Source organism: Herpailurus yagouaroundi, unplaced genomic scaffold, assembly GCF_014898765.1.
Source record: "Herpailurus yagouaroundi ecotype Mexico unplaced genomic scaffold, PumYag 198, whole genome shotgun sequence".
NCBI lineage: Eukaryota > Metazoa > Chordata > Mammalia > Carnivora > Felidae > Herpailurus > Herpailurus yagouaroundi.
In genome coordinates this window covers 20,976,425-20,994,395 of record NW_024412429.1, presented here as the reverse complement: position 1 = coordinate 20,994,395, position 17,971 = coordinate 20,976,425, and the positions used below count along the sequence as shown (strand labels likewise).

Below are 17,971 nucleotides of genomic sequence, written 5' to 3'. Positions count from 1 at the left end.
GGATTTAATCCAGTATGTCTACGTCTACTCTTTTTATCCTAGAAATCTAATATGTTCACATGACTCTGCAACCACTAAACAAGAATGGATGATGACAAGGCTAAAGGTTAATGCTAATGAACTTTAAGTTGCACTGCAATTTACTTTAAACAGAAGAAACACAAGTTAAATACTAGTAATAACACTAGTAAAACTGAAACACTAGTAAGTCCTATTTTAAAAAAATGTCCAACCACCATGGCACCCAATGTATTTTGTCATACAGCTATAAGATTGACACAACACACATCACTTAATTTAACCATTAATAACAAATTACCATTACTCCTAATTTTGGATTACACGTGTGTATATACTCAAACATACCGACTCCAATAGTACATCATTCAGAATAGCTGGCATGTCCCAGGCTCTTCTCTAAGTTCTCAGACTTACAGTGCATCAGAATCACCTGAAGGCTTTTGTTAAAGCAGACTGCTGTTTCCTTCATAGAGTTTCTGATTAAGTCTACAGAGAGACCCAAGAATCTGCATTTCTAACAAATTCCCAGATGATCCTAGGAACCCCTACTGTTAAGTGACCTGTGAGTCTCAAAAGGCAATTACAGAGACAGAAAAGATAGAGAGAGAATGAGAAAAACAGAGACATGCAGTTCTAGGGAAGGAGGCAGCAGATAAAATTTAATACAGGTATTTCCTTCCATCCTGACACCTGCCCTTTATCTTGGTCAGAAAAAACTAAGAAATCAACAGACTCTCAAATGACAACTGACACACAAACCTTTTCACGCTTAAACACCTAGATAGATTGTTCCCATTACAAGTTAGAAAAACAATATAGCCAGAAACTCTTCAGCCTTTCAATACCCCTAGATGAGACTAATTTCAGGAAGACACTGAAAAGGCACAGAAAGTCAATGAATTTTCCATATTAAAAAAAAAAAATGCCCACCAGTAAAACAAGGGTGAGCAATGATAATCAACAAACTTTTACAACATGCACAAAATGTACACTTATTAGAAACACTGTGTTTGGAATTTCTCAAACAAGTATTAAAAGTTTATTTCAAAGAAAGTTTTTCTTTTTAAGTTACTGAGCCACATAAAGGGAAAATATTAATTTTATTAGAATTTGAACAAATGCTGCACAAAGAAAACATTTTAACAAAATCATATGGTGGCATAACAAACAAAAAAGAAAACAGCCAAAGATGTGTAAAAGAAATATAAGGTGGAAAACTGTTAAATATCTCATGATCCAGTGTGGAAACAAAAAGTCTAAACTTAAAAACCAAACAAGCACAACCATAAAACAAAAAGTTAATGTTTGTGCTATCCTAACCAGACACATTCTTCAGCAAAACTTTAAAAGGCAGAGTTATATTTTACAGTATTTGACATCATATTTCTGACTTTTTTCACAGAAATAGTATAGAATTCAATCTCACAGTTGAAGTTTCAACATGGAGAAATAATTATTCTATTAATTAAAATGACAGGTGAGGCAAAACAACTGATTAGCCTTTAATGCTATATTTGCAACTGTAATAAGGATGTGATCCAACCAAAAGAAGTCTTAAGTAGTTGAGAGTTTTTTTGCTGCTGCCCAAGGAACACCTCTGCCCAGTCTGATTGCCATATATGGTAATCAAGACCCTAATAACAATAGAGCATTCTCAGGGACAAATGTAAGAAAACATAAGAGAAGTTTGATGTTTTATAGCAAAGTAACTTGTCACCATTTCAGACTACTAAATGCCAGGAGTTACTTAAAACAAATTATTTAAGTATATGTCCCCATCTTTGCAATTTATTTCTAAATACTGACACCGTATATTCATTTTTTTAAACTGATTAATTAACATCAGGTGAATTATGGTGTATATCAATTTGAAAACTATAATAAAGTACCTCAACAATAAGACTTTGTGTATTTTTCTGTTATACCTTGATCTTTACACAAAGATGCAATTCTTACTATTTTGGTAGAGAAGTCTACGGGAAATAAACTTGGAAATGTTTTAAAGAGATTGTCAACCAAGACAGGTTTCTCCATTTCATGATTGTCATCTTACAAAGACACCGAATTTCACATTGTTAAACGTCTTAAAACAATATAGTTGTGATTTATAAAAAGGCAAAATTTTAAATGCTTAGTTAAGCCCTTTGCATTCTGAATATTTAAAATTTATTCACACAATGTGCCCAACCCAAACTTTAAATGAGGTATATTTTCTTCTCTCCAAATATCAGAAACCTAGCAAATGCAGAATATGATGAACAGTTTCAAATTAAAATAAATTCACAGGCTTTTTGTTTTCACTTTAACCTGTCATAAAACACACTGCCATGAGTCTTTGGATGCGGTGTCTAACAAAAACGAAAAGTTGCATATGGTCGGTCATTCTCTGTATGAGAGCTGCAAATATATAAGGTGAAAATATTTTTGTGAGTCTTTTTAAAACATGATAAATGCATTAGCAAACATCTGTCATGATTTTAAATATTACCTAAATATATATTAAAGATCATCTGTGTATCAACAATTGTATAAGGGGAGCACTAGAAAATAAAAATCTTATAATGATCTTACAGCAGTCCTTAAGCAATTGAATGTTTTCATCTGAAAAACAAATGCTGAAAAAATTTGATTCAAAGTTTTGCTTTTTGAATGCATGGGTTATAACCCACAGAAAACATGAGGAATAAATTGTTTGGTCAGGATCTTGTTAGTTTAAGAAGCAAAAAATTTAAAAACCAAAATATGCACACCATTAAAAATACTAGTTCTGAAAATTATGTAGCTAAAAATTAAATCACCCTGTCCAGCAAGTTCCAAAAATTTCACACATTTCAAACATTAAGGCAGCTTTTTTCCAACTAAACAGGACTTTATAAAAATATATGTCACTTCAAAACATTATATACATAGTGGCAATAAATTTAGCTAGTTGTAATCTTTAATACAATAAAGTGTCACATATGACAAACAAATTATACTAGATGCTTGCATGTATGTGCAAGTGGAGTTACAGTCTCTAAAGTACAGGTTTTAAAACTGAGCGAAGTGAACGTCCTTCTTTAGTGAGTTCTCGTGTCACACACATACACGGCAGTGGGATTGCTTCCTCCCGTTTCTCTACAACATTGTAACTGCATTTCTTCAAGTGGTCAGCCATGCTTAGGATGTCAGCAAATTTCCATTCATTTACAGAACAAAATGCAGTACTGAATCGCCATACCTAAAAGAAAATTCTACTTCAGATTTAAACAAGTCAATTTACAAGTATCAAAATACACTTCTTGGTCCAACTGCAGACATTTGTACTGTGAGAGAAATAGCCAATATAATGTTTCAAGCAGTTAGCTACAAAACTGTAAATGAGTAAATCCATTTGGAGGCAAATCTGTTTATCAAATACCTGTAAATCACTTCTATGACATCATGATCTCAATAAATGCAGTAACCAAAAATAATAAAAGAAAAAACTCAACATTAAAAACTACATCCAACTAGACTTATTAAGCAATTTTTAAAAAATCATAACGTTGTTAATTCAGAGCTACTTCCTAAAATAATATATTGTACATTCTTTCATCCTATCCAATTGGCCACAGAGAACTATTCAGAGTCTGCAGATGCTGACAACACACATTATTATTTTTTTCCCCAAGTGTTTCTCCCATTCCTATTACACCATATGAAGTATGCCAAAAAATACACTATTTAGAAGTACCCAAGGTACTTTGTAATATTCATGAATACAGGTACTTCAACTTATTCAAAATGTTTCTAAAAAATTTACATAAAAAAGCTTTTGTAAAGTGAGTCAAATTTTATTCCAGATCATTGTTAAATGCATTTCTAGGCAAAATATCCACTTGCTATCCCTATTCATGTGTCTATTGGCAAAAATATGGGCTACTTCCCCTTTTGCTCACTCAACAGCTCCAAGCCCTGAACAATGTTACCTTATTGGTCTAGCAATGACAGTTGTGACCCCTTCTCATCTTTACAGTTCTAAATATAAAGCTACCTGAACATAGGTGACAAGCAAGAATGGAGGACAGACTCCGGTAACAAGCATGAATGGGACAGATCAGGCCTAGGCATTCTAGCTAAGCTCATCAACAGGCACATGTGAAAGAACACTGAATACAATATAAACAGCAGATAACTCTAGAAAGTAGCAGATTTCAGAAAAGACCTCAGCACTCACTCATTAGAGCTTCTCAGGTAAGGAGGGCAATGTCTTCCAGGGTGGCCAGATGCCTTCAAATTCTGTGGCAACACTTAGTTGTCAGCTGGCGATAGAGGTCACCGCTGTTCAGCACAGAGGGTACTTACTCCCTGTATCCCTTGGGGTTATACCAACCATTCCTCCTGCATGGAGTTATTTCCTATGAGTCTGAGAGAGCAGCTACCAACAGACATTACAAATGTCATCAGCATCCCTTACAATCCCCTATAGCTATGAAACTAGAGGAAGAATTAGGAGTTTTGTTAAACTTCAGCAGAACAAATTCGTTTAAGATTCAATGGTGGCAGACAGCCTCCCTACTTCCACACAATTAATTAAGAGTCTGGTGAAACAAACTCAGGAAAAACTGGATGATTCCCACCTCCTGATGACAAGGTTTCTTAGTCATGGGCCAACTGTTCTTTCAAAAGTATTCCTCAAGTACATTAGTGCCTACTATATGGCGGTGCTGTGCTAGGCAGTAGATATTTTAGTTCCCAGAGTCTCACTTCTCAAGGAACTTACAGTCTGATGAAAAAAACCTGACAATTCATCAGGGAATTACAAAACAGCAGAGTGCTCTAGTAGGGGAACATAACCAGGCGCCACACGAACACAGAGCAGCGCACCTCCCTGAAGGCTTCAGTGTGGGGTGGGGATTCCAGAAGGCTTTCCTGAGGAAGTAAGATCTGTAGAGTAAGCAGGAAATATAGTGAGAAGATGAAGAACGCAAGTTCCAGAGACAGGTTCCCTAGGTCTGAATGCATCAATTAGTTGGACAAGTTACTTAACTTCTCTAAACTTCAGTTTCTTCATCCATAAAATAGGGACAGTAGATCAAATAAATTAACAGAAGTAAGATGCTTATTAGCATACTGTCAGGCATATTGCAAATGTTCAAATGTAGGTATTGTGTTAGGGACAACATACTCGAAGGCTGTAAGTGAAGAACACAAGAAAGAAAACATCAGGAAACTGTTAAGTAAATCAACATAGGTGGAATATAGGAACAAGAGGAAACTGAAGACATAAGATGTATAATATGAATCTTACAATTTGAGATTATAAAAAAGTCTTAAATGTTTCATTAAGGAATCTTTCTCTATCCTGGAACAATAAACAAACATGGAAGTTTTTTTGTTTTTTAAATTTTTTCTCAATGTTGATTTATTTTTGAGAGACACAGAAAGAACATGAGCAGGGGAGGGGCAGAGAGAGAGGGGGACAGAGAATCCGAAGCAGGCTCCAGGCTCTGGACATTCAGCACAGAGCCTGATGCAGGGCTTGACTCACGAATGGTGAGATCATGACCTGAGCCAAAGTCAGACACTCAACTGACTGAGCCACCCAGGTGCCCCAAAGTATCTTGTTTTTTTAAAAAAAAATTTTTTAACGTTTATTCATTTTTGAGAGACAGACTGTGAGCGGGGGAGGGGCAGAGAGACAGATCAAGTCATGATGTCACCGTGAGTTCGAGCCCCACGTCGGGCTCTGTGCTGACAGCTCAGAGCCTGGAGCCTGCTTTGGGTCCTGTGTCTCCCTCTCAACCTGCCCTGGAGCCCTGCTCATGCTGTCTCTCTCTCTCTCTCTCTCAAAAATTAATAAACGTTTGAAAAAATACATATATATTTCTAAGGTGCCTGGGTGGCTCAGCCGATTGAGTGTCTGACTTCAGCTCAGGTCATGATCTCGCCATTTGTGAGTTTGATCCCCACACTGGACTTGCTCCTGTCAACCTGTCAGCTCAGAGCCCAATTTGGATCTTCTGTCCACCCCCCTCTGCCCTTCCCCCCCACCTCTTTCTCTCTAACAATGAAACGTTAAAAAATATACTTAAAACAAGAAAATATTTCTCACTCTAGTCCTTATGGAGAGAATACGCTGGAGAAGGACCCAATTAGGAACAGAAACCCAGTTAGGCTCTCTTGCGGTAAGCAAGAGAGAGCCGAAGGGGACAGAACTAAGGAAATGGCAGTGGAAACAATAAACAAACCGGAGTGGTATGAAGAAGGGAGACTCAGGAAGACTTTGTGATTACATAGATGTGGAAATAAAGGGGGGAAAAAGAAGTCAACCCTACCTCCCAAACTCCTAGTTTAGGCAATCTGATAGATGATAAGGCCACCTGCTGAGATTAGGGGGGATAGAGATGTAGATGTAGAGTAGGTTGGACATGCTGAGTTTGATGGCCCTGTGAGACAGTCAAGTGGAAATGTCCAGGAGATGCTTGTACAGTCTAGAGTTCAGGAGAAAGCAGCCAGGATACAGATGTGGGAGTACTCTGCGTAAATGATGGCAATTTAAACTCCAAGAGTAGGTGAGATTTTCTGCAGGAACAGAATTCCCAGAAAGTATGTTACCTCATAGGTCAATACTAATGAGCAAGGACAAAAAGAGACCACGCTCAGAGTATCCCATCCCGAATGGGAGAAAGACACCACGTCACCTGTATGTGTATGCAGGTACACAGCAAGTATGAAACCTTCTGCCACTAGAATTCCCATTTGGGAAAAAAATGATAAAATAGTGTATTCATTTGTTGGTCAAAGCTTCACGAGAGCACAAAAGATGTAGAATTCTATTCTGAAAAACTGGAGCAAACGAATAAAAGTCAGAGAAAACCTAAGGGTGATAAGAACAAAGTAGCTAGAGATTTGAAACCTGTGCAACCAAGGTGAAGATTCTTCCACTTTATAAAATGCAAAATGTCACATTATAAATGTTCTAAAATGAAAATCTGCAATAGAAGATACTTGTAATGCCTTCTAGTTTCTCTTAGATGGTACCTCAGAAAGTGGGCAAAAGTAGGGGCCCCAGGGTGGCTCAGTCGGTAGAGCATGCGACTCTTGATCTCAACGTTGTGAGTTTGAGCCCCATGATGGGCATAATAATTACTTAAAAAAAATAATTTAAAAATTGTATAGATAAAAAGGTGGACGGAAGTAGACTTTTCACAAGAGAAAACGGTGGAGCCAGGATTCGTTCCCAGGTGGGCCTCAATCCCCAGCACAAGTCTCCAATATGCAACACTCTCTTGTACAGTCCTACATCCAGAGCCCCCACCCCTAGTTTCAAGTCCAACTACCCTACTCTTACCTCACTTCAACCTAACACATTTCCACATCTATCCATTTATGCTCTCTATCCCCCCAAATACTCCACTGATCACTTACTAATAGAAGCACTTTTAACTTTTTTCATCTCTCCCTATTTAAGTTCTACCTGAAATAACCAAATTCTAAGAAAGAAATTGCTAGGAATGGAGAGAAACTGCCAATTGTAAGCAGTGAAAAACCTTGTCCTCGCTTCCTTCATCGTCCTATAGTGAAAATGTTTCAGATGGAACTCAAAATAGAAGGTGGCTAACATGGACTCAAAAGGAGTTGTTACGGAAGAATTGAATAAGGACAGAACTGCTCAACTAAAAAAACACAAGTGGCCTCTTACACATCAGAATGCCAAATTAGAACCCAATACTGGGATGTCTGCAGTAAATATGCGATTATGACAAACAATTCTAGCCTAGTTTTCTATTAACTATCATTATGTTTAAAAAGTCTGTCAGATGGGGCGCCTGGGTGGCGCAGTCGGTTAAGCGTCCGACTTCAGCCAGGTCACGATCTCACGGTCCGCGAGTTCGAGCCCCGCGTCGGGCTCTGGCCTGATGGCTCAGAGCCTGGAGCCTGTTTCCGATTCTGTGTCTCCCTCTCTCTCTGCCCCTCCCCCGTTCATACTCTGTCTCTCTCTGTCCCAAAAATAAATAAACGTTGAAAAAAAAAAAATTAAAAAAAAAAAAAAAAGTCTGTCAGATTGAAGAATGGTCAATTTTTCAACAAGATCTTAATTTTATTAATTGTGCAACATTAAGTGTCTACCATATGTCAACTAAGGAGATGATACAGTTGAGATTAAACTAACCTTTTCTTTTATTTGCCATGATGAATTTCCTTCTGGATACTTCTTTTTCCCCCACTGCAGTATGACCATTCCACGCGACTGAAGCAGGCTGCCACATACATCCCTCATTAACTTGGATACACATGAGAGCTGGCATAAACTGAAGCCATCAAGAAAGCCTGCAATATGTTGTAGGACCTCAAAAGGAAGACTACTTAGATGGTCACTATGTAATCCCAACACACAGTTTCTAGCAGGCTCCACTAAAACTGTAGATACACAAGGCTGAACTCCAAATGACCTCAAATGGCGGTCATGTATAATCTTTGCTCCTTGGGTTGATGGACAAAATCTACGCTGAGAGTAGGTACAACCATAATATGCTAAAGGACACCTCTGTTCCATCCAGCCATTGAGTCCAGCATGAATGTCACCATGCACATTCTTAAAATGGGAAGAAAATTCTTTTCTTCTAAATAACTGTCCACAAACAAATGTAAACATTGAACGCTGCTTGGGTTGATACCTAGCGACACATTCCAATACTAAATCCAGCCCAAGTGTCTGAAAAGGACTTGGATTTGAAAGCTGTGGATTGGCATGATCACAAGCAGAAGCCGAAGCTATCTCCCCAACCATTGTATTTGTAGCTAATATTGCAGATGGAAGCGAAAAAGTCTGAGTCCCAAAATCAATGCGATATACATCAACCATGCGACTATCAGATATACCCCTCCCACCTGGAGAATCTCCTAGACAAAACAGTAATGCTGCTGTGATTAGATCTATTCCTTGGAGGCCCATTGGATCTTCTGCAACTTCCAAATCTGATGTATCTACTGCTTTATCTTCTTTTGGTTTGGACCAACATGAATTAGAAAGAAATTTGAATGAAGGAGGATGACTGAAAGATAAGACATCCACATTCCTCAAATCCCCTAAGTCTACTTTTCTCCAACACAATTCTCCTTCATCCTCACCATCTGGCATGAGGATGTGCTGAACTGTGCCATTAGGCAAAGCATTAAGTTGTGCTGCTACTGAAAGTGAACTGGAAGGATCTGAAGTGCCATCTGATGCTATACATTCTCCATTTGTTAAGTTACTTTGTTTTGAATCACCATGTAATTTCTGACTTTGGTCTATGGCCTGTGTACATATATTTTCCAAAGAAAAGCCATTACAAAGAGCAGAAGTGCCATAAGAACTGGTGTTCGAGTCATACAATAAATCACTTGAGCCATTTTGTTCAGACTGGAAATTCAGACTTGTGTCATTATGATCAATTCCACCTACTGCTCCTATCTCCTCCTCATAAAGATGGTCCTGGTCTTTCAAGTGTCTATTCTGCAAGCTTTCTCTGGCATTTTGCTCTTCATTCACTTCATTTGGGGAAGCACAAAGACTTGTACTTAACATGCCAATGTCTCTTGTGGCGGTATTCAGGATATCTAAGGCAGCAGCCAAACTTCTGGTTGTTTCTACAGTAGCTTGATAAAGTGCACCATAAGATTCTTCATCAACAGATACCAAACCATTAGTATGTGGTATTTCCGGGACACTTGATTTAACTGAGATTTGTTCTCTAGGTTCTGCCACTTTATCAGTTGCTTTTGACATCATGGTGGCTACTTTGAGAGACTCTAAGAGCATCCTTTGGTCTTGAAGGGCCAAGGCCATATCTAATTGTGCCACTTCATCGACATCTCTGCTTAGATTTTCATACGATTTCCGATCTGCGTAACTAACTGGCCATCGGTTCCACTCCATAGTACAGCACACCACACTTGCAGGACACATTTCCAGATGTTCAGCAACTTTATTTCGAGCCATTGTAAACGGACATCCGAAATCACTATTTAAGCAAGGCACTCGTTCAAATGGACATAAAAGTCGATGCTCATCAGCTTTACAAGAATGGAAAACTGCTCCACAAACCAGTGGACAACCAATCAAGTCACAGGAAATCCCAGGCTCCGGTCTGATCATACACCGTCTACTGACACAAGTCACACAGTGTGAATGCTGCAGCTCCTCCTCCATAATGGCCAGTCCAGCTCTAGTTGTTGAGATGGAAAAAAGATAAGAAGTTAGGCAAAAAGTGGTCGATTTTTAAAAATTGTTGAATAATATAAATCAAGTCATAAAGGTGTACTGACTTACTGCAAGATGAAATACATAAAATAAACATATTTAACAAGTTTACTTTACATACAATCAGTCCGTCTTGAAACAACTTAAGCACTTCAAAGAACCGCGGTTCATTTTCATATATCATAAAACAATATGCCTAAAGAGGTCAAGTGTTTCAAAATATAATACTTGAATTCTAGTATACTGTGTAGTATATAAATTGATGCCAAAAACAAATTAATGCATGTCTAACTTCTAAATTCCAAGAATGTTTTAGCTTTTATTTTTTTAAGACTGATTCTGAAGCACCCAGACTGCAGAAATCTCATCATTTCTTAAAAGGGAATGATCTGAATTTCATGAATATACTTAACTAAAAGTATTAGAAGCTTTTGTTTTATTCCCTCTAAATATATGAATTCATTTAGGATTTCGTCTATTGATCACTCCTTCTACATAGTGATCACCATAGTGAGCCTTAATTAGAACACAGAGGGAATTTACCCACAAAACCTAAGTTCCAGTTCAGTTGGTGGTTATGGGCAAATCACTTACTTCTGAGGGTCACAGTTTCCATTCATTCATCAAACATCTATTTATTGTTTAACTAGTATGCACCAGGCACTGTGTTTGGTGTGGCAATATAGAGATTATTAGTAAGACGTGGTGCCTCCTCTCAATGAACTACAGCAGGTCAGAGACACAACAGTAAAAATCATGTCACATCATTATGTGACCGATTTGACAGAAGTAGAATGGTAACACGGAGAACGTAATTATCAGCATGGTAGGGGCTAGAGAATTCACAGTAGTCTTGAAAGATGGGAAATCTTAAGCATAGGAGGGGACACTTGTAAAGGTAGGGAAGTATTCAATGTTGAAGTAATGACATGTAAATACAGAAAAGTAAGAATTGGCAAAACATATTCAGGGAACTTGAAGTTTCCTAGTGTTGCTGGATCATAAGGTGAAACACTACATAGCTGTGGGAGATGAGGCAGGATAGTAGAAATAAAGCAAATCATTAAGACTGCGCTATATGCTACTCTCAGGAGGTCAGACTTTAAGTAATAGGAAGTCACTGAGGATTTGAGCAAAGAAATAGTATCTATAAAACATTAGGAGGGGTTTACAGATACCTAATGGTCTTCCCTGCCTTTATCAAGAAAAATTTTATACAAAAATAAGAGAAAATATCAGCAAAATATACTGATATAATTACTGACACTATGCACTGTATTTTTTTCCTCTAATCTTCAACATCTTTATTGACTTGTTCCTATGAGCAGTAAAAACTTAAAAAACTATTTCATCTTTAAAAACCTAAATAATAAAACAATATCCTCCTTCTACTACTATTCTTTTTTCCTAGTCAAGCTTTCAGAAGGGAAGAAAACAAAAACAAACCTTCAACTCTCCCATGTACTCTTCTGCCCTCTAATCAGTCTTTATTTTTACCACCAGTCATTAAAATGGCTCTGAGATCCTCAATGCTAAATCCAAAGGGCATTTTTTCCAGACCTCACCTTCCTTGGCCATTTCCTTTATTATGTGACTATTCCCTCCCTTTTGACATATTTATCTTTCCTATAGTTTTCAAGATGTCACATTTCCCTGATTTTGTGCGCCCCCCTGCCCCCATCTCTTTGATTATTCTTTAATCTTTTCTTCTAAAATATTTCTCTTCTTCAGGGAGCATGTCATTTCTTGCTCATTCTATACATTCCCCTTGGGTGCTCTCAATTTCTCAAAAGCTTCAATTACCACCCATATGCTGAAAACTAATCTATACCACTTGCCCGGACCCCTCTTCCAAACTTTAGATCTGTACAGCCGATTGCTTATTATACATCTCTACTTCTACATGCACAAGCAACTCATCTCAACATTTCCCAAATTAAATTACACTGTAATAGATAATAATTTTCTGGGTAAGAAGTCGATTCTTAGCCTATTTTCTTCACTTCAGGGCATAAAAGATTACTAGCTCTCTGACATATTTTTCCATAAATTCTACCTGGGTTCCAGGTGGCTAATGTAAACTAACTACTCCCAAATTTGCTTTTTATTTTTCTCCAGTCCAGGGTTGATTTTTGCCAAACAATAACAAAAGTCTACCTAATACTGACAGAGCTCTTGATTAAGTGGAAAAATTTCTGAGTTGGTATTATGGCACTTACTGATGCCTGGAGGGTAAAAACCAAAGCACACATTTAACAAGAAAACTGTATCTTTAAATTGTGTTTAAAAATTACAAATTATGAGTTAAATACTTCTACATGTTTATCCCCATAAGTTTTACAGGTTAAGACAGAACCTGTATGTTAAACACACACATGCTCACAGAGTCATAATAGAAGAAATGACAAGACTAATGATGACAAACATTTGTAAATTGAGCAGCGGTTCAAAGAGAAAGGTTAGTAAGAATTAAGACAAATTTTACTGAGTGATTAGATTGTGAAAACAGCTGTAGCTTTCTTATTTTGCAATAAGGCTGAGTTCTTCTCACGTGCTGAGGGGTTATAAGCTTGACTGTTACCAAGAGAGAACCTAAAAATACACGCAGTTCTAAAGAAGTGACCACTGCTCTCATAACTTGTAGAAACACTTTATGTTATGTGCACATCACATGACCACACAGGCAGAACACATCTCAAAAACATCACTTAATTCTAAAATAGCAACTGCTACAAACAAGTTAAATGCAAAACAGAGACAACTTTGAAAGGAAGATGTAGAAGGGCTCTCAAGCTTCACAATAGTTTGTTCCACACTACTCCCCTCGGAATAAGAAAAATGTTTTTAAAAAAATAAAAAGAAACAAAAGCATCCACAGCAATGAGTCTACAATATTTATTTACTGAAGTAGACTTCGAAGGAAAAAAAAAACCCACTAATTATGTACCAATTTTATCCCTGATGTATATCATTTCATGTAATGTCCCTTAATACTCACAACAACCCAGAGGAAACTGAGGTTCAAAAAGGTTTAAGTGACTTGCCCAAGGTCATCCACCTAGTAAGTGGCAGAGCTAGGATTTACGTCTGTATCTGATCAATGCACACGGACAACAACAGATATGTTTACTCATAAAAGCTTAAGAAAATAGGCAGTACACTTCAGTAACTGGTGATCCAATTTTAAGATGTTATTTGAGGAATGGAGATTACACAACTTTGCTTGTAGTTTATTCCAACACTTAGTCACCCCTGTGGTCAAGAAAGTCTTTTTGGTCCTTTGTAATTACAATAGCACATAACTTCACTTTGAATGTTAAGTGTTTAAAACTACTTTTAAAATAACCTACATTTGTAATACTCAGTATAAACTTATGGAACAAGAATACAAATTTAACAATTCTCAAAACAGCCATATAAAGTAGGAATCAAGTTTAATTCCATTTTACAAGTGAATATATTCAAAAATAAGTTAAGAAAATGCACTAGATAATACCCAAAGTGTATTCTGGGGTAGAATCTTCAGCTTAAAAATTTTAAACTTCCAGATCCATTCTTTTTCTAATCAAGATCATCACCAAATTAAATATACCTCCATGAAGTATTTTATAATTGGTCATAAATCCTGTGAAATGGGTTTAAAGCATCCGTCCCTGACTTCTCAGTTGAACAGTGACACAGCAGACTCAGTAGAAAACAAGTTGCTAAAACTGAGCCTTCAAATTAAAGATAAGCTTAATTGAAAACTCAGTATTAAGTTTTCTTAAACTCTCTTTAAAAAGAATCTTAACATTCCATATAACATCTCTTAATTTACACTTAAAATTGAATGACTGGGAAAAGTCTCATTAGACTACAAAATGTTTGTAAATGATTAAATGCTTTACAATAGTGTCAATTTTCTCCAACAGAAATTCTTGGCCAACTCATACTCTCTGACTGACAAGCAATCCATAAAAATACTTTTTAAGACATGCCATTTTCCCATACAGTGAAATGAGGCCTTGTCATTTAAGGCTATTTCTAGACATAAAAATAACTGCCCTCAAAAACCCATTTCTTTATTTTTCCAAATTCATCAAAGTAAGTAAGGAGATAAATACATACAACATTGCAAGTTAGCATGACGTTACAACACTAAGTCAAGTCGCCCAAAGCACTCAACGCAGCTTGTTGCTACGTATGTCTCTGCTGGCAAGACCCATGCACACACACACACCTCCCCTCCAACTCCTGCCTCAAATCTTAGGTCGCAGCGTAAATGTTACTTTCCACACACCAAAGACAAGGTATGGATCTCACATTATGCTGTGGGCTCAGGACACTCTGCATTCTTCCTTGGTAATACCAGTCGCAATTCTTTCAGTAAATCGTTATCCTTCAATAACTACCCGCACAGGAAAACTTCAAGCTTCCTGAAGGAGACAGAACCACCTCTGTCTCATCCATTCTTGTGTTCCCTTATTCCAGACTGTGCCTAATTGGAGCTTCACTTATTTTAGAAACATGAATAAATGAAAGAATTATACTACAAGAAAGAGCCAAATGGATTCCAAAACAAAATGAGATTCCTGATGTCATGGGAGTCTACATACTTCACAAAAAAATACAACCTTACAGACCTAGTATTAGACAATCAGACTGAGCCAAAATCACCTCACTGTACCAGCTATAAAAAGTCAGTAATGCTCAAACATTTACTGAGGACCTAAGTTATATGTTCCAAGCATTATATACAGAGTAAACTGACTATGAAAAAAGCAAATCAAAGGGAAAAGGAAGTCAAAGGAAGTTGATTTCAACCTCTCATTATTTTAAAATCTTAAAAAATAATAGTCATAAAAGGTACAGGCGTAAATGTTTGCCTGTATATTGTCCCACTATTTTAACTCCCTAATCGACTCTGTGCCGTTTCAAAAAGAAAAGCAGAGAGAGGTGGAGGTGTGTGCGCACGTGCACGTGCCTGAGTAGCTATATGGTTAAGAAGCTCCAAAAAGGAAGTGGCATCAGCCTACTGCTTAATGTTACAGCTACTATGGTACTAGATGAAACAGAATTCCACTTAAACAATAAAATGTTGTTTCAATGTAAGGCTGAAAAGGAACAATAGACAGACATGTTCAATTGGTTAACACAAGCAAGTCTACAACTGAAATCTGACATTTAGCAATCAGTTATAAGCGGCTCCAAGCAAGTCTCATGCTACAGTTGGAGGCACTGGTCATAGTAATACAATTAACTGTACAAGTAATATTAAATAGAAACACCTGCTGGGTGATTTGCAGATCAAGCGCAATCAGTATTAAAGACCATAATAAATCTATAACCTCAGTTGGACATCTTATTTCACTGGTTTAAAAAGGAGCGGGAGGGGGGGTGGCAGTGACTAGGCAAGATTTAAAATCCTCTATCATTAAACTTCCAACTCAAAGCACATGCCCTCCTGATGAGTCCAAAATGGCTAAATGGGTTACACTGTATACATTCTTTGTATTGGATTTTGGTTCGGCCTTTTTATTTATAGAATCATGACCTAATTATATGGAATTTCTTTTCAAATTTTTAACTATTCCCCTTTTGATATAATCAAAACATGTATCTTCTAGTCTAAATATGGTCATGAATAGTTTATTCCAAAGTGAAGTTCTAACTGCTTGCAATGTTCTCCACTAAATAAGCAAATGAAACTATTACAGACTTAAATTAAAATAATATTAACAAATACTTAATACTCAGACCAGACCTATTTGAGCAGATACTCAGATAAAAATAATCCACCCAAATGGTGGTACTCAGCTTACTGAAATGAGCATCATGGCAGAGGGGAATGGGCTTCTAAGGAATCTCAGCTTTGTGACCTTGAGGCTATTACTCTATTGTTAAAACAACCTGGAACTCTATAAAGGTTAGTTATAATTATATGCGCCCAACAGGATACAATGTATTCCTCAGAAAAAGATGTACTTCACTTTACACAACAGCCACATTTACATACACAAAGTTTAATGTAAAATAATGTTTTATATCAAGTCATTTATAATTATAAAGCTTACCAAAAGCAACCGTATGAGGAAACAACCTATGTTAACATTATCCACACACACACAACAAGACCTATCCTTTTTATAAAAGATTTCTGGACTGGGTTTTAATTGGGGTATGTCTGTAATTATCTAACTGCCTATAGCATAAAAACCATTAGTCTAATGGTTCACATAGTTCTCACAAAGTTCAATCAAACTGAACATAGTTCATAGTTCATCTCGCATAGTTCATCAAACTGAAATTGAAATTAAATATTTTATACAGCCTTTTCATTGAAGACTTTGTCAAAGAATTCTACAAATACAATGTCCTTTTAATGAAACAGGCATAGGAACTCAGTTAAAAGATGTATCCAAAATCATACAAAATAGCACAGGGCTTACCCCACTGAAAGTCACATTTCTGTAATATACTAGATCAAAGAGTAAACACGCATATGTGGTGACCTTAAAGTACCCCTCTAACTATATACATTATCTCAAAGTATTACCACTCTTCCATAGGTATTGTATTAGGATACTTTGTATTTTTTAAAAGTCTCCAATGGTAGACAGGGAGAAATACTGGGTTGAAATTAAACACCTAGCACACTTGGAATGCATAAAAGTTTGCCTATACCAGAAACTTCAGCTCTCTGGTAACACTCACAGAACGCCACCCGCTAACAAGTCCAGAACCACAAAAAAAGCTTATGTCACTGCATTAAAGTACTAGGTAAAAACAAGTTGGCAATGTAAAAGTTGCCAAAACACCATGTTATCCTCAATTAGGCTTCTGGAGTAAGAAACAGTGACTAAGCATAAAGAACAGTGATTCAGCGAAAACTGCATACTGAAAAATTAAACCCTTAGAAAAATCCTAAACATACATTTTATGCTATTCTTTTCCCTTTGCTGCGTCGAAAACTGGAGTGCTACTTTGTAAAACCTTAGCAAATATGAGCAAAGGCAAAAATCTGCTCATGTAACTTACTAGGTCTCTAAAGGATACAACACAGTATTGAAATGCAGCAAAAAAAAAAATAATAATAAAATCAAGTTTAAAGTTTGGGAGGTTTGTATTTAAAGAGTTTTAAGTTAATCTACACGGATATCAGAATGCCCATAAATAGCTTCCTCTTGGATCAGAGTCAACAAAGTAATTACGGAATAAAAGGTCAATTCCTTCCCAACCATCTTTTATCTGGGACTTACGACAGAGCTCAGAAAGAAAAACAAGAGAGGGGAACGGAGTGCAAGAACCATGGTAAACAACATACTGTTCTGCCCGTCTGTCTCTATCCTCCCAAATACACACGTTAAAAACCTACTCAAAGGAGGTTACTTTGAATTCAACGTGCACTCCGTGGCCTCCTTCCAAGCACTGTTCCACGGACAGGACACAAATAACTTGGAAATGGTCATACCCCTCAGATCCAGAAAATCAGGAAGTTTCTCTTTAATAAGGGCTCTCAGAGGCTAAGGCTAAGATCCGCTCACTACCATGAATGGAAAAGTTACCAACTTCACTCATTCCGTGAAGACAGTAAATAATGCCTCCCAATCTTCCTTTAACCCGTCTGTCCCCAAACAACCCAAGTTTCCCAACGGCAAAAGGAAAGAGAAGCCGGGCTTTCAAGGTTCGGAGGGCTTCCCAAGTTCACCCCCCGCTTCACCCCTCCCTCCCCGGCACACGGACGGACACGCCAGCCAGGTG

General features: G+C 37.2%; 1 protein-coding gene across 1 annotated transcript; it reads right to left on the bottom strand.

The window, feature by feature from the left end:
* Positions 1-1,503: 1,503 nt before the first annotated feature.
* Positions 1,504-15,076, bottom strand: FBXO30 (F-box protein 30). Its single transcript, XM_040448945.1, has 2 exons — positions 8,159-15,076; positions 1,504-3,241 (listed from the first exon to the last, which is right to left on the bottom strand). Exons 1-2 carry the CDS (start codon positions 10,178-10,180, stop codon positions 3,038-3,040), a joined length of 2,226 nt encoding a protein of 741 aa, XP_040304879.1. The 5' UTR covers positions 10,181-15,076; the 3' UTR covers positions 1,504-3,037.
* Between the last annotated feature and the right edge of the window lie 2,895 nt (positions 15,077-17,971).

Coding starts and splice junctions, on each gene's coding strand:
- FBXO30 (XM_040448945.1), bottom strand. CDS start 10,180: ATGGAGGAGGAGCTGCAGCATTCACACTGTGTGACTTGTGTCAGTAGA. Junction 3,242..8,158: donor CATGGCAAATAAAAGAAAAG/GTTAGTTTAATC, acceptor ATTTTCTTTTAG/GTATGGCGATTCAGTACTGC.